Below are 25404 nucleotides of genomic sequence, written 5' to 3'. Positions count from 1 at the left end.
CACTGTTTAAGGGGACGTTCACATATCGCGTCTTTTGCGCGCTCAAGTTCGTTATTTCCAACACCGCACCGCATCGAGTTAAAAACATTTCAACTTTTCAGAATGCAGCAACCGCACCGCGGGTCATGTGACAAGAACTAACCAATCAGCTTCATCCTTTCCCGTAACAACGTTAAAAGCTCAGTCAAGATGAAAGGAACAGCTGATCACATAGTTGTATATGGATTTCCATTTTGAAATAAATTTAGTAGCAGAGCTACTGCAAGCGATTTTTTGAGCTGCAAATCCATTTATCCTTTGCTGAAATTTCCGCGTCTTCAAGGAGAGAGCGCGTCATGGTTGCTTAGCAAAGGCAGACGCCTCAGGGGCGCTTCTGCGCGAGCGCTTTGGAAAGAAGGAGAAAGCGGTGCGCCTAGCGTTTTAGGCGCGATTTGTGAACGGCCCCTAAGACTTTCATTTGTGCAGATTCTCCAGTACAATGTTGTTTGCAAATGTTTAGTCAAAAAAGCTGATAACATTGCTTTTTAACAGTTAACATTTAAAGCTTTACAAACATGTTCTGTGATCAGTTTGTCGTTTACCAGTTCAAAATTCAGTCGTGCAACCTAATTATGACTGAATGAGAGAGGTAAATGTTTAAAGATATTTGAAATGCACTTTGTTTTCTAAGTATTATTCACTGCTCTTTTTCACACAGCAGGTTTTTTGTGTGTGTCCTATTTTTTTTTCTGGACAACCTTCTGATGGATTTTACTTTAAATTGTGAGTTCCATTCAGGTTTCATGCCATTGGCACTTTTTTTGAAGGATTGTTTACAATTTCACAGCAAAAGCTATAAAGCTTTTTCCCAGTAAATAATAAAATACAATGCATTGCAATTTTATTCTGTTTTATCCTTATTCTCCGTGAAAATATGTTCTGAAAGATTCCTTAATAAGCTTTGTTCGGGATGTTAAACTACTTTAGGAGCTCTAAGGACTGCCATGGTGAAAACGTTATTTGAAATCTCCTTGTGAAATTTGCTAGAGTATGGGTCAGTGTTCTGATTGCAGAAGAGTTCGACAAAGGATTACTAACACAATAAAACAACTCCAGGTATATTTTTGATGAGGATATGACAGTGCAAAATGGTTAAAATCTCTTAAATCTATGCTGAATGATAAAGACCATTTATTAATAATTTACTTGGGGAAAAAATGGAAAAAACTAAAATATAAGTACATAAACCGATTAATCGATTAATCGTAAAAATAATCGATTATCAAAATAATCGTTAGTTGCAGCCCTAGTGTGAATGCACGCACTGATTGAGAAATCACTGGCAGTGTGAATGAACCAAAATCTAAAGATCTGATATATTTTTATTTTAGATCTATATATTTTTTATTTTACCACTGATTCACCACAATGTCTAAACTGTCGTGAGTGCGTTTGCATATTCTTCAGTCGGTGTTCGACACGTCTTCTTGCTTTACAGCAGATCACAACCTTAAAAGTGCATTGACGCCACCCATCTCTCAAATGGACCATTGAAACAATATCTACAATCTCAATTAAGAATGTCAATGGTCCATTTGAGAGATAGGTGGCGGTAATGCACCTATAAGTCTGCTATCTGCCGTAAAGCAAGTAGAAGGTTTATCACACGCTGACTGTTGAAAATGCGCTTAGGACAGTTCAGACATTGCGGTGAAACTGATGTAAAAAAAACTATATAAATATGGTTCAGTTTCTTGCACAGAACGAATGTTTTGTGTCTTTACACATCAATGTATGATCACGAGCTGGGGGCAAGCAGATAAACATACATTTTTTATTTCTGGGTGAACTATCCCTATTTGCCTGAGGTTTGCCAAAATTATTTTTTTCAAAATGTTTTACATCTTTCATGGCATTTTTTGCAAACCCAATTTGAACGCAATCACAAACTTTTGTGCCATTCCTGGAAACAGTTTCTGTTCAACTGAAGACACAAGTGAACGTCACAAGCCTGGCATTTCCAAGGTGTTTGTTGCTTCTTTCTATGCACTGCTTTGCAATGCACACAGATCCGGCGACCGACAGTAGCAATTCTTCTGACATCTGAAGTCAGCTAAGCTCCTGGGATTGGCACATGGTCTGTGCTAAACTGTTTTGGTGCTGCTTTCTGTGACACGCCACAGAGCTCTGCAATAAGCTCCTCCACAAACTGATCGTGAGTCATGTTGCCGTGCAGCTCTTTGTGCAATATAAAAGCATTGTTGGCGGCAATGTCCAAGAAGTGTAGGAAGATTTTTCTGTACCATTTCATGGTTTTGTGCTGTGCAGAGTAGTATTGCAACAGCTGATCGGACAGGTCAACACCCCCCATGTGCTGGCTGTATGCAGTCACAGGTGCAGGACATGGAACAGACTTTGTCTTCCATGTATGTTGTGCTTTGATTTTTCTTTGCACACGGTCTCCTGTATAGGCAGCATGTATGGTGGAACAAACAGACACCACTTGCGTGTCCATCCACTTCACACACACAAGAGGCCCGTCCCGAATCCACCTGATGGATCCCCTGCTGGAGCTTCTGCTCAGTGAATTAGCTGCAGTCTTTGGGAAGCCCTTTCTCTTCTCTCTGTACGCCCCACAAGCACCAAACTTCAGAGCAAACAAGTCGGTGAAGAGCTTTGGACTTGTGTAGAAATCATCCATGTACACATGGTACCCAGAGCCCAAAACTTTACGATCCAGAAGAGACATCACAGCATCATACGAAAGCCCATGGTCTGTTGGAAAACTATTCTTGCCCGTGTAGATGGAAAAGTCCACAGTATATCCATTTGATGAGTCTGAGAGGACAAAAAACTTGAACTTCGTCAGCTTGGCTTTCATATATGCTGTCATTCCTATATTTGCTCTGCATGCCACCAATCTCTCCTTCACAGCTACATTTCTTCTAGGATGATAGAAGGCTTTGCACGCAAGACGAATAATGTTCATGAGGGGTTTGATCCTGAACAGACGGTCATGTTGGTCTGTGCCCCTCTTTCTGTCGTTTTCCTCGTCTGCGTCTGGGTGACTCATGTGTACATTCCAGGAAATGGTGCGGTATCTGTCTCTTGACATAACTGTGGCGGGAAAAGCCAGAGAAAAAAGACTGTCCTCCCCCCAGTAGTCAGCAATGGAGCTCATCTTCACCACAGACATGTAAAATACGAGTCCGATGTAACGATACAGCTCATCAACGCTGACATCTATCCATTTGTACTTGCGGCCCTTTGCAATTGCCCTGGCAGCCTGGGCATTTGTGTTGTGGCACAGGTTTTCCATGGCGCTCTCTGTGAAAAACAGTTTGAAAAGATTCATTGGAGAATGTGATTCAGCATCAGACAAATGTGGTCCTGGTTCCCGAGCAGGCAGGAATCTCAGAGTCTGTGGAACCTGGTCAACATCAATCTCTGCTTTCCATGAAAGAGTCCTGGCTCTCTTTGCAGCAGGCATTTGGTCACTGTCACTCTCACATCTGCAAAAAGAGCAAGCATAATATGAACATGCTGACAACAGGATCACAACAGCATTATTAATCTAGTGTACAAACCACTCATTAAAAGAAACAATTTACAAATATAATTTTTATATTATTTAAAAGCATGTAATCTAAAGTAGACTATCAGGTTCCAAAATAAATAAAGCACACTTACTGGTTAAGATTGTCTTCAGTGCAGAAAAATGAACAACGCTTGTTTGCTGCCCTTGTGTGATATGCACCTGAAGGTAATGCCACATTCCTAAAAAAAAAAAAAAAAAGTGTTGTCTGATTGTCAAAGGTAGCATATTACTGCAAGCATAAGTGATGGGCTTTTATAGGCTTATGGACTGATGGGACATCAAAATACACATGCATACCAATCTATGTTCACAAATATCTGATTATGTTTAAATGTGTTCAGTTCAGCTTTGATGCAGTACAAGACATTAACCCTGTAAAGCCCACTGTTGTAATATTACAACATCAGTTTTAGCTCCACTAAAATAAACCTGTACTTGTATTTTTGCCTTTAAGGATCACATTTACACAACTAGTAGGTACTATTGTTCAGTCCTGCGATGTTGTTGGATGGAATATTTACAAGAAAAAGGTCAGTTTACCTGGCCATAAATTTACACAACCTACACACTTGCTTCAAGGGACTTCACCTTTTTTTTTTTTTGTCAAACTAGATAAAATCAACATGAAAGTATAAATAATGCCTATTCTGGTTTGAGCATTTTAAAAATGGCTGATCTACTGGGATTTTCATGCACAACCATCTCTAGGGTTTACAGAGTAAATTGGCCGAAAACGATAAAACATCCAGTGACAGGCAGTTGTGTGGACGAAAATGCCTTGATGTCAGAAGAGAATGGGCAGTCAAATAGAGGTAAGTCAAATAACCACTCGTAACAACCAATGTATGCAGAATACCATCTCTGAACACACAACACGTCAAACGCTGAAGCATATGGGCTACACCAGCAGAAGACCACACCGGGTGCCGCTCCTGTCAGCTAAGAACTGGAAATGGAGGCTACAATTCACATAGGCTCACCAAAATTGAACAATAGAAGATTGAAAAATTGTTGTCTGGTCTGAGGAGTCTTGATTTCTGCTGTGACATTCAGATGATAGGGTCAGAATTTGGCGTAAAGAACATGAAAGTATGGATCCATCCTGCCTTGTCTCAGCGGTTCAGGCTGCTGGTTTTGGTGTAATGGTGTCGGGAATATTTTCTTGGCACACTTTGGGCCCCTTAGTACCTATTGAGCAACGTTCAAATGCCACAGCCTACCCAAGTATTTTTGCTGACCATGTCCATCCCTTTATGACTACAGTGTACCCATCTTCTCATGGCTACTTCCAGTAGGATAATGCGTCATGTCACAAAGCTCAAATCATCTCAGACTGGTTTCTTGAACATGGCAATGTGTTCACTTTACTCAAATGGCCTCCACAGTGACCATATCTCAAACCAGTAGAGCAGCTTTGGGATGTGGTTGAACGGATGATTCACATCATGGATGTGCAGCCAACAAATCTGCAGCAACTGTGTGATGCTATCATGTCAATATGGACAAAAACCTCTGAGGAATATTTCCAACACAGTGTTGAATATATGCCACAAAGAGTTAAGGCAGTTCTGAAGGCAAAAGGGGGTCCAACCTGGTACTAGCAAGATTTGAATTTTGAATTTTATTGAAAGGATAGCCCCTTGAGATGTAACATCTCATTTTCAAGGGGGTCCTAAGAACATGAGCAAAATATACAGCACAAATAATAATAATACAACTACTAATAATAATAATAATAATAATAATACAACACCAAACCAAACAACTTTACAAACAAAACTACAAAAAACAAGACAAAACAAATGCTCAACCTGCTTCCCGCACCAACAAATCAGTTGGGATACAGTCTAAACATCATACATCATCAACATAAAGCCGAATAGTAATCGAAAATCATCAAATTTATCTCAAGAAAAAATAAAAAATAAATAAAAATATATATCAACAATCAAAAACATGAACAAGTTATTTTAACATAAGAAAATAAAGATAACCTAAAGTGATAAAGGGAGGTAATAGATTTCAAAGAATCAGGAAGATTATTCCAATCAAAAGGGGCTTTATACTGAAATGACCTACGTCCGGCTACACTGAAAATTCTAGGAACAAGAAAAAAAGGATATTGTGTATGCCTAAGTGAGTAAGATGATCTATATGGAATCAAAATTTCACTCAAATAAAAAGGACAAACCAAATAAACACATTTAAAAATAAACAGAAACCAATGGAATCGTCTTCTAGATTTAAGATGCAACCAATTAAGCAAATCATACATATGACAATGATGAGTGCGATATGGACACCTTAACACAAATCTGCACAAAGAATTGTAAACAACATTAAGAGGCTTAAGATGAATATCATGGGAATTTTGATAAACAATATCACCATAATCAATAAGAGGTAATATTAACTGAGAAACAATTCTTTTCCTATCCTGAAATGTAAAACAGTTAATTGAACGATAAAGTGAACGTAGGCAATAATGTATTCTATTAACAATAGAATCTATATGAGGCTTAAAAGAAAGTTCAGAGTCAATCCAGAGGCCAAGATATTTAAATGAATCAACATTCATAAGAGATAGGCCATCATCAAAAATAATATTCAAATCAAAAGTGTTGAAATGACAACGACGCGTCCCAAAAATCATGCAACAAGATTTCCTCTTATTTAACATAAGCATATTGTTATGACACCATTTTTGAACCACATTAAAATCAGATTGCAGAGAGTTCTGGATTTGAAACTGATCAGAGTTAGTGGTATAAATTACAGTGTCGTCAGCATAAAGATGTACAGAACAATTTAAGCATAACTGAGGTAAATCATTGATAAAGATAGAGAAAAGCAATGGCCCAAGAGTGGAACCTTGTGGAACACCTTTTTCAACAATTACATAATCTGACTGATAACCCTGGAAAACAACACATTGACGTCTATTATGAAGACAAGCATTAAACCAAAAGAGAGCATCTCTACCTAAACCAATAGAATACAATTTGTCAAAAAGAAGATAATGATTGACCATATCAAAAGCCTTAGAAAAATCAATGAAAATGGCACCTGTTGCTCGGCCTTTGTCAAAGGATGAAAACACATCATTTGTGAATTTTAAAAGAGCAGTTGTAGTAGAAAAATTAGGTCTGAAGCCTGACTGTACCGGAGATAGAATATTTAATGAATTAATAAATTATGATAATTGATTAAAAATTAGTTTCTCAAAAATTTTTGCAATAGAGCAAATAATAGAGATTGGACGATAATTATTGACATCAGATGAGTCTCCGCTTTTGAACAAAGGAGTAACTCTCGCACATTTCCATATAGACGGAACAGAGCAAGTAGACAATGACAAATTAAATAAATCTGCAAGAGGACACATTAATACATGAGCAGCAGATTTAATAAATTTAGCTTCTACACCATCAGGACCAGCACTACTATTTGTTTTTAGATTGCATATAACATAGTAAACATCAACAGGCATAATCTTCTTAAAGGAAAATGAACCGTTTGCAGTAATTGGATTCAAATAAGCATCAGTATAGAAATCAGAACACTGAGAGTCGCAAATTGAGGAAAACTGTTGATTAAAAGCTTGAGAAATAAGTGAAGGGTCAGAAATAGTTTCATTATTAAATATAATATTTTTAATCAAACTTTTTTTCAGATTTACCTAATGAACCTAATAAAGTGGCCAGTAAATGTGTGGGTGTTTAGATTCATCAAACACTTCATGAAATTAAGCATAGGCTATTTATCTGGTTTCAAATGTTTATTTTGTCATAATTTGCTATATCCAGCATAAAGATTGAAGGTTGATTCTCAAAAATATATATATATATATATATTTTTACACAATAAATTTGGATGTCTTTCCAAAAAAGTTCACTTAGAAACTCCAAAAGGACACCAACTTATATTAGGAGCCCATATAAGCACATATCAAAAAAAGAATTTAATAGTATGTGTACGTATAGTGCAACAGCAAAGAGCTTTTTTACATTTAGAGACAACAGCCAGTTTCATTGCAATAGGTTGATGCAATAAAAAGTTATTAGCATTTTTATAAGTGTAATTACTAATGGTTAATGATTGGTTTATAACTCTTGACCAATAGGTGGCGCTGTTACCAAATTGGTGTGGCATGGTCAGTGTGAGGTGACAATGGCACATACAAACTTTGGTGCAAATGTCAAAGCTTTGCAGAGATACAGCCTCGGATGCATCTTGGCATCTTTCCAGCAAATTTCATTAATGCGCTAAATGAGAACAGTTTCATATATCGACATGAAATCCATAACTTTTGGCCAGTGGGGTCTGAAGATGATCAGAGTCAAATTTGGTGAAAATTGGACTAACGGTCTAGAAGGAGTCCGAAAAAGTAGGTTTTCAACATTAATTAAAATGGTGGACAGGAAGTATAGCCAATGTTTTTTCATAATTGGTATCAATGTTCTCGGCATGACCCAAAGAATATAGGGAGACCACTTTAATTTCAATAGTCTAATTTATTTAAAAGTTATTTGTATTTTTTTTAGATATTTCATTATAACTTTTGACCAAAAGGTGGCACCTGTGAGGCGTCTGCCGTTGCTAAGCAACAATGACGCGCTCTCTCCATGAAGACGCAGAAATTTCAGCAAAGGATAAATGGATTTACAGCACAAAAAAATCGCTTTCAGTAGCTCTGCTACTAAATTTATTTCAAAATGGCAATCCATATACAGCTATGATCAGCTGTTCCTTCATCTTGGCTGAGCTTTCTACATTGTTACGGGAAAGGATGAAGCTGAATGTTTAGTTCTTGTCACATGACCTGCGGTGCGCTTGCGGCATTCTGAAAAGTTGAGATGTTTTTAACTCGGTGCGCATCGCAGAGATTACAGAGAGTCCAGCCGAGACGAGTGGGAACAGTTCTTGCTGGAGCCATGTATTCCACCAGATGAGGATCCCATTCAGGGATGAAACGAAAACACGAAGCGCTTCACCAAACTTATTCGCTTAGCACACCGTTATTTGTGAGTCCCGCCAACGTCCGTGCCGTCAGAGCGCGTTTTCTCCACGGCCGGCCTTATTGTTAAGAGACTAAGAAGCCGCCTTTCCCCCGATCATGTTTACATGCCCGTATTTCTTAACAACAACATATAAAACAATTGAAAAAAAAGCAAGAAAGATTTGCTGACAGTTTAAAAGTTTCAAAGTTAAGTGTAGGCTACGTTCTACAATAGCCTAATTGCTGCAGGCTGCTTTACGTTTTATCTTTGTTCACTTTTTTTTTTTAATCTGTACTTTTGTTTGTTTGCACGCATTGTCAAAGGTTTTCAGCTACAAAACACGATGTGTAATGTTCAAGCTTGTTCAAAATGACGGAAACAATAAATGTTGCTGAAAAATAATGTCTGTCTCATTAAACCTAATTTAAATAAACGAATATTCGAATATTTGTTTTTTGTGAGCTCAAATATTCGAATGTGATATTTGCGGAAAATGCCCATCCCTAATCTCCATGTGGAGCACTGGCTGTTGTCAGACTGCTTGTGCATTTAAAAAAATTATAATAATAATCTCACTAGTTTTTATAAAAAGAATGGCAAAATGAATTTTTGAAAATGTAAACATTTTCTTATGACACTACAGCAAAATATATAAATATCTGGCTGAACCCCATTCTTTGGTTTGAAAATATTAACGTGCCTAAGATTTTTGCACAGTAGTGCATGTATAAAATAAGTATAATTAAATTAAGTATATTTAAATAAGTATAATTCAAATATGTGTTCATATGTGTTAAGCGCTAGATTTTCACTGGAAGAAACCACTGCGATGTGTTGAGTAGTGAATGCAGCGAAAACTTTACAGTAGATGGGAAACCAATTGCTCCCTTATGACCTTTTGTAAACTATGACAAAGAACTGCACAGATATAGATATTCTAACAATCTATCGATAAACAAACCTTGTGTCCTCTGTTTCTGTTTGAGTCTGTTTGAAAAGCACGCTGAAAGAAGGGGAGGAGACAGGTTGGCCGCTGTTTTCATATGAAATTTAAGGGGACTGAGTCCGAGGCGATCGCAAATTTGTTTACAGTTTATGGAGCTAAATGCTATAGCCTCGCGAAAAAAGCTTATTGCGTACATTTCGGAGGACCATAACAAATATTTCCATCGACTGCTCAGACATTTAAGAGGCACCGAAATCTGATTCTGTTCGGTTCATACCGGTTACATAAGTAGGAACCGGGTTTCGGTACCCAACCCTAAACGTTATGCCACGATGTGTGTGGAAGCAACAAATGTCTTTGCCTGTGCATAAATAAATACAATAAATAAATACAATAGGCAGTGCCATTATCAAATTGATGTGCCATCAAATTGATGCACCATGGTCAGTGTGAGGTGACATGGGCACATACAAAGTTTGGTGTAAATATGTCAAACATTTGCAGAGATACAGCCCTCAGATGCAGTTTGGCATCTTTCCAGCAAATTCATTCATGCGCTAAACAAAAACAGTTTTGCGTATCAACACCAAATCCATAACTTTTTTGCCAGCTTTGTCTGAAGATGATCCGAGCCAAACTTCGTGACAATCAGACCAAAGATTTAGGAGGAGTTTGAAAAAGTAGGTTGTTAACATAAATTAAAATGGTGGACAGGAAGTTCAGCCAATATGAAATCGGTATCAGACTTCTCGTCATGATCCAAGGAATCAACATTGGTCCGATTACAATAGGTTAATGTAAGCAAAAGTTATTAGCATTTATCTAAATTTCATCATAAGGTGGTGCTGCCCCCAAACTTAAGTACCATGAGGGTATGGAGCCAAATATTTTTGTAATTAGTTTCTTAAGATACGCTAATGAATTCGTAAAATACAGCATTTTAGAACATAATTCAAAATGGCTGACAAGCTGGTTATCATGATCTTATGAATCTAACGATACCAGTTTTGTGATTTTTGGTCAAAGCATTCAGAAGTTATAAGCAAAAATATGCATTTTCCATATCTACTGACCACTAGGGGGCACAGCTCCAAAACACTGCAGGTAGTCTCGGGTCATGCTTGTTATAACTCCCACCAAGTTGGTCTCAATAGGCCAAACAGTTGCAGAGATATAGCCTCAGGTCAACTTTTGCATGCCTTTCATAGAATTTGTTCACGTGCTATTCGGTAAAAAATATGACTAATCAACTTGAATTCCATAACTTTTTGTCAGCGTGGTCTGAAGATGATCTGGTTAAATTTCGTGGCAACTGGTTCAATGACCTAGGATGAGTTTGAAAAAGTAGTTTTTACGAACAATTGAAAAAAGCGATAAACAAACCTTTTGGTGTCCTTTCGACACGGAATGACCCAAGGAATCAGAGGAAAAAAACATTTTGTGGTTTACAGATCAAAAGTTATTAGCATAAAAATGTTGAAAGTTTAGACAAGTGGTGGCGCTAGAGAGTTTGAGTTAGAGACTCCAAATTTGCTATGGTAGCTTTTCTTACTGTCCTTTAGCAGTGTGCCAAATTTCACAACTTTCCCGCAAGTGGTTCTATGGGCTGCCATTAGTGTTGGGCGATATGGTCATTTTTCAAATCATCATATCGTCGGCCTGAGAGATCGACGATACACAATATTATCGTGCATGGGTGGAGCAAGAGAGAGAGACTCTTTGTTTTTGTCATATCATAACTATTTGGTGTTTTAAACCGTGCAGCTGCGCGAGAGAAAGCCTATGGAATCACTAATAATAAAAAAAAAAATGTGTATATATATATTTATATATATACACACACACACAGTACAGACCAAAAGTTTGGAAACATTACTATTTTTAATGTTTTTGAAAGAAGTTTCTTTCTGCTCATCAAGCCTGCATTTATTTGATCAAAAATACAGAAAAAAATAATATTGTGAAATATTATTATAACTTAAAATAATAGTTTTCTATTGGAATATACTTAAAAAAAAAAAAATTATTCCTGTGATGCAAAGTTGAATTTTCAGCATCATTACTCCAGCCTTCAGTGTCACATGTAACATCTAGTCTATCACATGATCATTTAGAAATCATTCTAATATTCTGATTTATTATGAGTGTTGGAAACAGTTCTGCTGTCTAATATATTTGATCAATAAAAGGTTAAAAAGAACTGCATTTATTCAAAAAAAAAAAAAAAAAAAAAAAAATCGGATATATTTTCTTTACTATCACTTTTTATCAATTTAACACATCCTTGCTGAATAAAAGTATTGATTTTATTTAAAAAAAAAAGAAAGAAAAAAAATTACTGACCCCAAATTACTGACCAGTAGTGTATATTGTTATTACAAAATATTTATATTTTTAAAACATAGCTTCTTTTTTTTTTTTTTTTCATCAAAGTATCCTAAAAAAGTATCACATGTTCTGAAAAAATATTAAGCAGCAGAACGGTTTCCAACTTTGATAATTAATCATCATATTTGAATGATTTCTAAAGGATCTTGTGATAATTATCCAAAAAATTCAGCTTTGCATCACAGAAATAAATTATAATTTAAAGTATAATACATTTTTAAACAATTATTTTAAATTGTAATAATATATCACAATATTGCATTTTTTTCTGTATTTTTGATCAAATAAATGCAGTCTTGATGAGCAGAAGAAACTTCTTTCAAAAACAAAAATAGTAATGTTTCCAAACTTTTGGTCTGTTCTGTATATATATATATATATATATATATATATATATATATATATACATACATACACACACACACACACACACACACTTTAAAACATACTGATAAACTAACGTTAAATATAAAAATACTGTATTTACAACAGCTAGTTCATATATAGTCAGTCGCAGCTGTCATATCGCGCGTCCTGTAACAAATCTTCTGCATCTGCGCACGGAAGTTATCAGTATATGTTCTGCAAAATCAGTCAACGGTGAAAATCAGTTTAACACCAATATTGGGCATAAACTAACACGTTAAATATAAAGTATTTAAATCATGTAAGTTCATATATTTGGAGTAAAGTTGAATTGAACTGATGCATACAGCGCTCTGCACCGCGCGCCTCATGACGAGACCGACGCACCGCCACAGAAACAAGAATGAGATGCATTCGAACATAACTGTGAAATTAAACTCTGTTTGGGGCCATTCACATATCATGTCTTTTGCGCGCTCAAGTTCGTTATTTTAAATGTAGGCACGGTATGCATGCCCATAATGGAAGCGACGCGGTCGCGGCGCACACGCGGTGTGACAAGCTTGTTTTTCAGGCGCATCCGCACCGCATTGAGTTAAAAACATCTCAACTTTTCAGAATGCCGCAAGTGCACCGCAGGTCATGTGACAAGAACTAACCAATCAGCTTCATCCTTTCCCGTAACAACATTGAAAGCTCAGCCAAGATTAAAGAACAGGGCCCGGTTCCCCGATAATGCTCACTCTTAGCGTGCTAAGAAGACCTCGAAAGATATATCTTACCAAAGTTGTTTATGTTCCTAATTGTGTTCCCCGAAGTGTCCCTTAGGAACCTGCTTAGCACACTGCCTCTTACGTCCGACGCAGGGGTGCACGATTTTGAGAAAAAACCTAATTGCGGTTTTTCTGACAAATATTGCGATTGCGATTGCGATTGCGATGCGATTTTCGATTTTTGCATTCAATTCTTTTAAGTGCATAAAACCTAAAATTATGAATAAAATATGTTGTTACTTTTACGACACAGAGGGTTAAATAAACTGCATACAAAGTTATTGAGGTAGTTATTGAGGTAATGAGATTGTTTGATGCTTCGTGATTATTAAATACCTGAACCTAAATACCAAAGAATAAGACTTAATGGAAATGAACTTAACCACTTGGTCATTTATTTTTAAATTTAACAATCTTAAACACTGAAAAATAGAAAATAAATTCTTATTAGATTTAGATTTACAATTAGAAAAACAAAATAATTCTGTAGTCCACTGCCATTTACTGAACATGAAACTGTTATATTGCACAGTGCACACACATTTTAAAATAACGTGTTATAGCCGTCGTGATTTCAATGTGCCTTCTTGAGGACTTTTCATATGGCGTAACAGAAGCGAATGCAGTTTTAATGCTTGGTTGCTTACTTTTTCCATGGCTAGTCGTGGCTTCGTCTTCATCCACATTTTTTGTGCATGCATCATATTGCTGTCGGTGGTGATTTTTAAGATGCTGGTATAGATTAGTAGTGTTTCCTCTGGATCTGGCCACGGCACGTCGACATATTTTACATTTAGCACTCTTTTGCTCCACGTCGTTCTTCGCGAATCCAAAATAAGTCCAAACAGCTGAAGTACCACCCTTCTTGTTAACCAAGTGCTCCCCCGCTTCCTCTCCCGTCACCGAAGAAGTGCCTTCTGCCATTTCTGTGCAGTTACACAAGCTTTTTCTGGCACAATTCGAGGTAAACGTTGTGTGTAAGCTGCTTTTCTGCTGACAGAAAGCCGATGCACTGCATACAACCTTGTTTTTCCATTGCCATTTCTAATTGGCCAGCAAGCCAGGAACGCAAGATTCGACCATTTTGATTGGCTAATAGGTTTGTCACTCAAATGTCAGAGGCGGGGGAAAAAACCTCAGACTCCTGAGGTTAGGTTATTGCGGGAGTTAAAACCTCAATATCGATGCGATAAAGGTTAATCGTGCAGCCCTAGTCCGACGTTACAAGAGCACTGTCCCAAGTGAAGGTGCTGAATTAGTAGGCATCGATTGCTCAGGAATCGATTTTCCACTTCACGCGAAGGTGCAATACAGCATTAAGACAGAAAACACGTTCTATGCAAATGAAACATTCCTCAAATTATTCCAGTAACATTATTTTTAACAGTTTATCAGTAAAATATAGACTATAAATTAAATTATCAAATGGTCAGTAATATGTTCACACGATATGTTGTGATGGGTAGACGAACCGGGTATCCCTTGCTAATCATCCATCCTCTTTATCCCATTGTGCCACTTGTGCCGCTTCTTGACATAAGTTTAACGACTTCTAAAAATTATGTAATACACTTTTATATTAATGGTGAGGTACTTTACAATCAGAATTGATTGGCAAGCAGCTGCAGTTACTTCTGTTTAATGCGGTATTGATTGCCATTGGTTAATGTTTTCAATAAAAAGCTACCTATCTACACTGAACAGAGAGAGAGTTAGATACGAAATATGCTGGGGAAGCAACGTAAAAAAAAAAGAGCACCAAGCTTCTCGTCAGAGGAACTTGAAGTTTTGCTGGACCTTGCCACCAGGTCGGAGATCACACCCCTATGGTCCACTATAACCTGCACATTTATGGGCCCATATCCCTTTTGCTATATGTACGCCTGATCAATCACTGATGGATTGGTGATGGGGATGAGTGCGCCATCCACCAGGATGTAATCCCCGGCATGGCGCAGAAGGGCGTTGGTGACAGTGTGGACGCACCTCCACACCGAGGTCTTGATTAGGCCCTAGCCCTCTCCCACAACGAAGCTCTCTGTAGCAAAAAAAAAAAAAAAAACCTCAGCTCTGATAGCAGCTGGACTTCAGGGCTTAAAGCAAAATTCCGCCGCATTAGCCTGGCAAGCGCAGGTCTGAGAAGGTCCAGCAGCTCCATAATGAGTTATCTTGGGAGGCTAATTTTTTTTATATATAGCCACGTCAGGCAAAATGTCAAAAGGGCTTAAGTTTTGCCAATAAAAAAAAAAATTGACATTGACTAAACGGCTCCGCGTCCGGCTCCGTCTTTGATTTAATTAAGGACACGTTGTATCGCTGCCATAGTTGGTCACTTACTGGACACCACCATGCTTACCCATTTATAGATCTTAGCCATTTAGAGCCAAATTGTTTGCAAGATTTTAATTATCAAAAGTGATTGCCAATTCACTTTAATTACATTACGAAATAGCCTAGGCTAATTACCACCATATTAGTTCTGATACCACATAAAGTCAACTTCACAAATAGGCCACTATCCATTGCGAACATTTTATTTTGAGTCTTAAAATGTCCATAACATAAAATCATTGTTGTCATACCATAGTTTGACTTGAACTGCGCTGCGCTGATTTCTAAAGACTGCTGTACAGTGGCGGCGACTAGAGCCTTGAGCTCAAACAACGTTAAGAGAGAGCTTACGAATGGTCCAGACCAACCTTACGAAAGCGTGACTTACAGAAGATATACTTAGCATACGAACGTGTCGGGAATCGTGCCATAACGTTAAGAGAGAAGTTAAGTGCAACGAAATACCTTCTATCTGCAGACGATGTACCTCTGTTTGTAGATGGAGAATTTGTAATGGCCAAAACTATGTATTTTGCATGCATCACATTATAGTGCGGTGTGCATGAAAATAATAACAAGGCGGCAGAGCAACCTTATCCATAGTGGTTCTCACATAGTCCTTCTACGTCATCACCACATAGTGAGTGTTAGAAGTTAATTGATCAGTCTTCAAGAGAAGGACTACTTGAGAACCACTATGGATAAGTTCGCTCTGCCGCCTTATTATTTTGTCTTTATTTGTAACGCCAGGAAAAAGTTAATCTCTTTCTTGAAGAACGTGTTGCCGTGTACCAGCCATTAAATGTGTGGGACACCAACTCCTCGTTTTCTAGCTCTTTCATTTCATGGATTTAATGAGTTATCCGAGTCAAAGCGGACAACTTCACCAAATACAGGCTCTAATCCTCCTGCGCGCAGTGTGTGTGTGTGTGTGTGTGTGTGAATGTTCTTGTGACATATCAGGACACAACTCTGTATAATGACATGGGTATGACACAGGTATTACAAGGAGAGGGTGACTTAAGCCGCGTTCAGACTGCACGATTTTAGCCCAGTTTTTGGCTCACCGACAGGTTTTGAGAAATCGCCGACAAATGCCCGAAATCACAGGCAAATCGGTGCTTAATCACGCAGAGATGCGTGAATGAGCAAAGATGCGATCTGAGAGAATTACCGACAAGTCGCCAACGCCTGTGAGATATTTGGCATGCTAAATATCTGGACCTGTCAGTGATTCAACATCATGCTGTGTGAAAAGTGTTCTGACTGAAAACTACATTGGCGATGACCGACAGCCAATGAGAGAACAAGACACAGAGCAGCGGGGAGTTCGGGGAGGAGTTATAGACCACAATATCAGTAAGCATGATATAAGAACACACAATTCTTGTTCCTCGAATCTCCCCAACCATTTCCTCCTTCATAATCTTCTTTTCTTTTTCTTGTTTTCACTGCAAATCAGCGCACAGGCAATTCTTACTGCAAGCTTCTTGCGGGCTACCATTTTTAATAATATCATTAAACATCAATAGATGGCGGTGTTGACAAGAGCTTGTGTGAGGGAGTTATGAGATATCCACAATTGTAGTTTAAAATGCATATAAAGACTTCACCAGGACAAGACCACAGGAAACAGATGATTCTTCTGCACAATCTGACTTTGCTGCAGCCTGGAATTGAACTACTGGTTTCGTCTGGTCAGAGGAGAACTGGCCCCCCAACTGAGCCTGGTTTCTCCCAAGGTTTTTTTCTCCATTCTGTCACCGATGGAGTTTCGGTTCCTTGCCGCTGTCGCCTCTGGCTTGCTTAGTTGGGGACACTTCATCTACAGCGATATGGTTGACTTGATTGCAAATAAATGCACAGACACTATTAACTGAACAGAGATGACATCACTAAATTCAATGATGAACTGCCTTTAACTGTCATTTTGCATTATTGACACTGTTTTCCTAATGAATGTTGTTCAGTTGCTTTGACGCAATGTATTTAGTTTAAAGTGCTATATAAATTAAGGTGACTTGACTTGACTATCGGTCAAAACGCAGAAATAGCGCAGACTGGATGAAGGTGATTATCAAATGCAGTGTAGTTTGAAAGTCTGCATGTTCAGCTGGATGTATGCTGGCTAGCTGCTTCAGACAAGCATGCCAGTAGCAGTTAAACGACAAAATAACACACAATTATGTCAAAATATGCAGTTTTGCAGAGTTATTTTTTTTTAAACACGAACTCAAACTTGTTATAAAGTCCAAAATAATTGTAAAGAGCTGGGAGAAAACATGATGTGTGTCGGAAATACCTCACGCACGTCAGATTTTAAAGAGACAGCATTGCTTTTAAAGTGAAACTTGCTGCTGTCTGTCGAGTGCATACTGCGCGCCTACATTGGAAATAACAAACTTGAGAGTGCAAAAGACGCGATATGTGAACGTGGTGGTACATGTGTTCTCCACCGCGGGGAACATTGTAAATAAAAAGAGAGCCGCAATTAATCCAGATCAAGTTGATAGACTGGTGTTTCTTGCAAACAATATTAAGAAATGAATTAGGCTAGGCTATATGCCTTACTCCTGTTGCTGTTTTAGTTGTCAAGATATTGTTTTGCCTGTTCTTAATTGTTTTTTTTTTTTCTTTTTACATTTAGCCTAATGTTGTGGGATATGCATAGTGGCACTCCATATAAGTTGATATTCTATGTTGATAACCTGCTGTTTCAAACATTAAGTAAAAATAATAATAATCCAGATAGTCCTGTTTATGACCATGACTCACTGTTAATATATTTGTGATTGAATCTCCATTAGGCTATTATTTTTTTTTTTTATTGCGTGGGGGGGGGGGGCACATATATATTCGAATATGGTGGTGGCGCAGTGGATAAGACACATGGCTTTGGTGTGAGAGACCCGGGTTCGAATCCACTGTGAGACACCAATGTGTCCCTGAGCAAGACACTTAACCCCTAGTTGCTCCAGAGGCGTGCGACCTCTGACATGTATAGCAATTGTAAGTCGCTTTGGATAAAAGCGTCCGCTACATGAATAAATGTAAATGTAAATGAATATATTCGAATACATTGCATTTCTCAAAAGTGACAGCCCTAATATATATATATATATATATATATATATATATATATATATATATATATATATATATATATATATATATATATATATATATATATATATACACACACACACACACATATACAGACCAAAAGTTTGGACACACCTTCTCATTCAAAGAGTTTTCTTTATTTTCATGACTATGAAAATTGTAGAGTCACACTGAAGGCATCAAGGGCTATTTGACCAAGAAGGAGATTGATGGGGTGCTGCGCCAGATGACCTGGCCTCCACAGTCACCGGACCTGAACCCAATCGAGATGGTTTAGGGGTGAGCTGGACCGCAGACAGAAGGCAAAAGGGCCAACAAGTGCTAAGCATCTCTCGGGGAACTCCTTCAAGACTGTTGGAAGACCATTTCAGGTGACTACCTCTTGAAGCTCATCAAGAGAAAGCCAAGAGTGTGCAAAGCAGTAATCAAAGCAAAAGGTGGCTACTTTGAAGAACCTAGAATATGACATTTTCAGTTGTTTCACACTTTTTGTTATGTATATAATTCCATATATAATTCCACATGTGTTAATTCATAGTTTTGATGCCTTCCGTGTGACTCTACAATTTTCATAGTCATGAAAATAAAGAAAACTCTTTGAATGAGGTGTGTCCAAACTTTTGGTCTGTACTGTAATATATATATATACACACACACACACACACACACACACACATATATATATATATATACATATACATATATATATATATATATATATATATATATATATGTCTGTGTAAGTGTATATATACATATATATATATATATATATATGTGTGTATATATATGCATGTATATACATCTGTGTCCTCCGCGCCACAAGGATGTGCTGTTTCTACATGTATTTAGCTTTGATTTGAAATAAAACATCAAGAGAAGTTACCTTTACAATGCAGAGGAAACACAGAAGCTACATTAGAAGTGTCAGTTGCACGCATTTACACACGTTTAACGTAGCTCAGAGGGACATGGAATACCTTAACCTGCAGTTACAAATGCATGAATAATGTTTTGAAGTTTTAAACATAAAATATTGAAAACTGATGTTTGAAATAATAAAAAAAGGCCAGGTGATAATGTTCTGTAATGTGAGGGTTATACGAGTTAGAATCAAGAAAAGTAGAGCACAATAGACTGTATTGTTTGAAATCTGTGGAATGTGTGAATTCTGCTAAATTGGTGAATTCTTTAAAATGTTTAAGTATGTTTGTGTTTGACTTGCACTGAGATTATTTAGCCTTGAAAATATATTTCAGAAAGGTCATAATTTTATGATGTTTTCGTTGACAGCATCCAAAATGAGAACATAGACTTTGAGATGCACTCAATACAAATGATAAAAAGTTATATAAAGATGTCCGTGAACTGGAAAGGGAAAATGACTTCACATTTATGTTGGCCCATCTAATGTGATCATCATGCCAACAAAACCTGGCCTCCGGTGGCTCATTACTGCCACACTTTGGTCACCGCAGATTTGAAATATGCACGAAATGAGCCGCTTACGGCAAATAAAAGTTATTTAGCAACGAATTGATGACTAAATTAGTTGACAACTATTTTAATAATCGATTTTAATCGATTAAATCGATTCGTTGTTTCAGCTCTATCATCATGCCAACAAAACCTGGCCATTCAAGAACGCAGACCATGTTCTGTTACAGGTCTAGCTGTCTGAAAGTGTATTATCCGTCTCGATATTCATTTTTGTGATGATGATGATGATGATGATGATGATGATATCACACTACTGGAGTACTTCTGAAGCTTTGTGTAAGAAGATATGACTAAGGCTCTGACATCTAAAACCAATGAGTACAGTTTTCAAAAGAAAGGAGCATTTATAAAATCATTGAGACTGTGGAAACTGAACAAGGCTATGAACAGAGCTAGACACTGTAAATACCAGTAAATTGTTTGGATTGAACATTTTCATACTAAATAGATGTATAAAAACATTTATTCCTGCATTAGAGGCCTCCCACAACAACATTTAAATGGTGAGATGTGTTTGTATATACACAGTAGGGCAGTGGTTCTCAACCCGCGGGCCGCATGTGGCCCGTCACGAATTCAAATGCGGCCCGCCATATGCTGAATAAAAAAAAAATACTAATAAAAAAGCTTTCAGTTTAACAATTAATTTTATTTTTTACATTAAAAAAATTAAGCTACTAATGAAATATAAGCTATATCCTAATGTTTTTATGTGAAATGATTTTGTTTTTCATATATTATTTTCAGACATGAGCAGACCTACTCACATAACATTACGCATTTAACGAACACATACAAGTGCCCACTTTGGCAGAATTCAATTCAAATAGTCATCAACAGCCATTAGTTCGGTAAAATTGAGCATCAGAATGGACAAATTTGTTTTTAAGGGAGAAAAAAAGAAATGTGAAAAATGCCAGCGAATGAACAAACAAGAACAGTCGCAGTATCAGTAGTGAAGGAGAAGTGCTGGATTTTCGGTTTGTCCCGCAACTCACTTGAAGTTGTTCAGGCAAATAACACCATATACTACATAGCAATCCTTAATTGAAGAAATGTGGCAAAACATCTCTGGAGAGAACCTCATATTATTAAATTCGAAAGTGCTTTCCATATTTGGATCAACATAGGCTACATTTGTGAATGCACATTTTCTGCAATGTCACGCGTCAAGGTCATGCTCCTGTGCGCGTCTTACAGACTGCATCTTAAAGCCTCTGTTAAACTTTCTGCGTCCGCGAGACCGCTATGGACCGCTATGTAGGCATGACGTAAAAATCATCCTCGGAGAGTGTGTGCCGAGGCTCTGAGCAGACGACTGCGTGGACAGGTGCGGTGGTCAGTAGGCTTCAAAAGCACAATTGCACATGTGCAGGCAGTGTGAAGAAGCTCATTGCTACTCGAACCTGTGCAATCCGTCAATAAATGAATATAAAGACAGCGATGCGCAATAATTCTGGGCAATTGTTTGTTGCAGAGCAAACCATCAGCGTGCGCATTCAGAAGTATAAATTGCTCATGCGGAAAGTATAACACAGGCTTTACAATCGTAACTTCGTTCTGTTACTCCTTTCGAGCTGAATCTCACATAATTGGTCAGCTCCCGACAGCATCAAGTGCTTTATTTATGGGGAGTAGAATTATTTATTTATTTCAATGAATGTAATAGATTAGATATCATAATATTTAGGCTATAACATTATAAAAAAGATTGGTTTGTATTGGTGATGTAATATGTAAATGATATGCGTGCGGCCCGCGAGACTTGCACTGGACCATAGTGCGGCCCGCTGGAAAAAAAGGTTGAGAACCACTGCAGTAGGGGTTGCACCGACTAATCGACTAGTCAATTTCAATGCTCTGCCTTGAAGCTTTAAGCTTGATGTCGACTAGTCGGTCCAATAGAGGACGCACTGTAACACACACACATAACTCGTACGTCATGTGCAGATTGTTCGCGCACAGAATCATTCAGTGCAGAAATGTACCATCAACGCTGTTCTGTGATTTCTCAGTAAAATAGTTTAGAAACTGAGAAGTTTAAGCATACATTTGTTGATAACAATCCCACAGCGTCACTACAACTAGAGAGACACCGCTATGTAGAAATAATTCACACACGCAATCGCTCTCACTAATGCATTCATATAAATGTAATCTTCACTGTGCTACTTTCTCTGTATCCGATTTAGAACGAGCAGAAATCTGTCAGAAATAAAACGACCCAAAGGCAAAAGAACTGATTAAAATGAGCTGTTATAGGAGCAATAGTCATGTACGTTGCACTGTGTCATATTAAGAGTGAGGAGTCACGTGCCGATTTGGGTTGATTTGGGCGGGGTCTGAGCCGGTCGGCCATGACGGTAGGAGACGCTATCGGTTTCCAGGTGCAACGACTTCAGAACTTCACAGAGGCGCGACTTAACCTTCCAGAGCTCTTTAATTTTAGCCCATTTATTATTTCGGCGGGACAGAGACGGATCTACAAATACGAGGAAGAAAGTAAAGCAATGCAAAAAGATAAGGCAAAAGAAAAGGGACCTTACAGGAATAAGCTCACACCAAACGCAAAACAGCTCTATTTGGAGAAGCTCCCAGGCATCCAAAATATCGACCCATATGAGCTCCCTGCAGCGGCACAGAAACCTGGACCATTTACCGCACATATATGGATATTGTCAATTATCTTGTTTTTGGTGTAAGTTACTACACAATGCAGAAGTTTAAAAGTCACAAGTCTTTGGAAAGTTACGAGGCTTTCTGCTGTGGCTGGGTGCAGGACTTGGTAAGTTTCTTCACATGCGTTTTAGCGTGTTGTAAATACACTGCATTTAGCAGACACATCTTGACCAAAATGGCAAAGTTATTAACTGTGACTGTTTCGTAAACACTAGATTTCAATGTACACAAACATTTCCAACATGTTTTGATGTAGGCTAAAGCTGTGTTTGTTTAGGTATTTAGTTGTAATTTGATTTTAGCTCAATGACACATACTGTACCAGGTTTTTGTGTTGGGTGTTGGGGGCTGCAAAGTGGACAAACCAGTTCTGGGTGGGCTAGGGTAGTTAAATGTGTGATTACAAGATGTAAATGTCCTGGTTAGATTAAAGCCATTAACAGCGTGAATGCAAGGTGACTTACATCGTAAACAATATAATTCACAATGTCCATATGTGTGCACGGATGTAAATGGTTCAGGTCTATGTGCCGCTGCAGGGAGCTCGTATGGATCGATTTTTGGATGCCTGAGAGCTTCTCCAAAAACTGTTGTTTTGCGCTTGTTCCTGTAAGGTCCCCTTTCTTTCGCCTTATCTTTCTGCATTGCTTTACTTTCCTCCATTTCTTTATCGTATTCGTAGATCTGTCTCTGTCCCGCCGAAATAATAAATGCGCAAAAATTAAAGAGCTCTGGAATGTTTAGTCGTGCCTCTTGTGAAGTTCTGAAGGCGTTGCCCCTGGCAACCGATAGCGTGTCCTACCATCATGGCCGACCGATACAGACCCCGCCCAAATCAACCCAAATCGGCACGTGACTCCTCACTCTCCATATACACACACATCCACACATCTAAATATATGTGATTAATTATAATTATTTTCATTTTTAATTATGTTCTTACAGGGATAAACAACAGCCTTAGGATATCCAAAACTGTAGGTCTCAAAATATTATTATTATTATTTAGTCACGATACAGAACATTTACAGTTACACGTTTTGTAAGATCGTTAAATGCTATCAAAACTCTACAGAACAGCACATTTTATTCATAACATTACAAACGTATTTCAGTCTAAAAACAGACCTGAGACAGATGCGCGGCTTTTTATAACAAATATTGTACGAAAGAATAAACAACTTACTCATTATAAATTGTGTCCTTTGTTGTTTCAGATTGTTTCTTTAAATGAAAGCTTTCGTCCTCCAAATCTTCGTCGTCGTCTGAAGAACATGTTAACTCTTCCTCACTGTCTGTGGTCGTCTGCAGAGCTTCCTCGCGTGTGTGTGCCATCGTGAAGAAATGACAATAAAGCTAAAGATGTGCTGCCTTTTTATCGTGGGCGTTTATGTGTTTCTGTGGCTCATAGCAGACCATTAACACATGAATAAAGCGCTTCTCGGTTGTGTAGAGTCAGACCAGCTCTTCCCTCTTCCTCACACTTCGTCTTTCCTTCACAAAAATGGCCAAACTCCCTCTTTGGCGCCCATTCTCTTGTGAAATGTATGAGGTATAGTTCTTCTTCTTCTTTGGTGTTTTACTGCAGCTGGCATCCAGTTTGTTGCGTTTCTTCTTCTTCTTCTTCGGCTGCTTAACGGCGGATGCGGACAAACTTAGCGCACTACTGCCACCCTCCAGATAAATTGTGCCTGATCATCACTATGGCTTACATCTTTGGAAATAATGTAACCTGTAATCTACCAAAAAAAAAAACTATATTCTATCATTGAGTCCGGTGTGCTTTAAAAATTCAAACATATATTTTATTACTCTATGATCGGAAGCCTTAGACAAAAACTGCTTCATTGCTCATAAGTGCTGACACAGAATCACTACATACTATAAAATTTTGGTTAGCATTTTCTACAATCCACTGTACTGCTATCATGATGGCACACATTTCTACTGCATATATACTTAAATAGTCACATGTTCTTTTACTTATTTCTATCTTGTCATTCCTAGACCCGTTGCATTTCCTTCTTTTGATCCATCTGTAAAAATCTGAATATACTCCTTATACATGCACTCCCTTCTTCTATAATACTTTGCTACTGTGTCAGATGACTTATCACTCTGTCTAGTATTCGGTAATTCTTTATCTACTTTTGGGTATTCTAATATCCAAACTGGCCTATTTGGCCATATATTTGTTTCCTCAAATTCTTTGTTATTTATTCCTATATCTGATGCTATTTTATCTCCTGTCCATCCAAAGCTCTCCCTCTATACTTTCTCCTTCTACCAGTTTTATTGCAAAATCTTTTTTTGTTGGGTGGCCATCCCAATGTCCTCTTAAGTTGATCCAGTAAGCTGCTTGTTGGTTTCGGCTAAGGTTGCCACCCATCCCTTAACACACAGAATCGTCCCGTATTTGAGAATAAAATAGCTTGTCCCGTTTTGAATTAATACAGGACGGGGTTTGTCCCGTATTTTCGGAGACCCGCACCAAACTCCTCTCAAACAGAAATCACCCATTTAGAATCCCCTCCTTCTCACAGTCACAATGGTTTCACCCATCATAAGCACGGCAGCGACCCCCGTCAAATTTTACCAGTCAGTGGCAGCAGGGCAGCCTGGGCAGGCTGCACAGTGCATCTGGCTGCTGTACGCAGTGTCTCAGAGAAGAGAGGTTGATAAGCAGTTAGCAGTGAGTTTAGAGGTAAGTTTGACACCAAG

At 38.0% G+C, this 25404-nt stretch overlaps 3 protein-coding genes across 3 annotated transcripts in view; 2 read left to right on the top strand and 1 right to left on the bottom strand.

The window, feature by feature from the left end:
- The window catches only part of LOC132125334 (histone H2B), a 471182-nt gene that overhangs the window by 239575 nt on the left and 206203 nt on the right, over positions 1–25404 (top strand). The window lies entirely within an intron of this gene.
- Positions 1–25404, top strand: part of LOC132125338 (histone H4) — a 155476-nt gene that overhangs the window by 77165 nt on the left and 52907 nt on the right. The window lies entirely within an intron of this gene.
- On the bottom strand, positions 1872–24304 carry LOC132125323 (piggyBac transposable element-derived protein 4-like). The gene is made up of 3 exons (XM_059536697.1): positions 23870–24304; positions 3670–3756; positions 1872–3491 (listed from the first exon to the last, which is right to left on the bottom strand). The coding sequence occupies exons 1-3, from the start codon at positions 24016–24018 to the stop codon at positions 2093–2095; spliced, it is 1635 nt and encodes a 544-aa protein (XP_059392680.1). The 5' UTR covers positions 24019–24304; the 3' UTR covers positions 1872–2092.

The sequence above is a fragment of the Carassius carassius genome, chromosome 43 (assembly GCF_963082965.1).
Source record: "Carassius carassius chromosome 43, fCarCar2.1, whole genome shotgun sequence".
Classification (NCBI taxonomy): Eukaryota; Metazoa; Chordata; class Actinopteri; order Cypriniformes; family Cyprinidae; genus Carassius; species Carassius carassius.
This window is presented reverse-complemented; position numbering and strand designations above follow the sequence as displayed.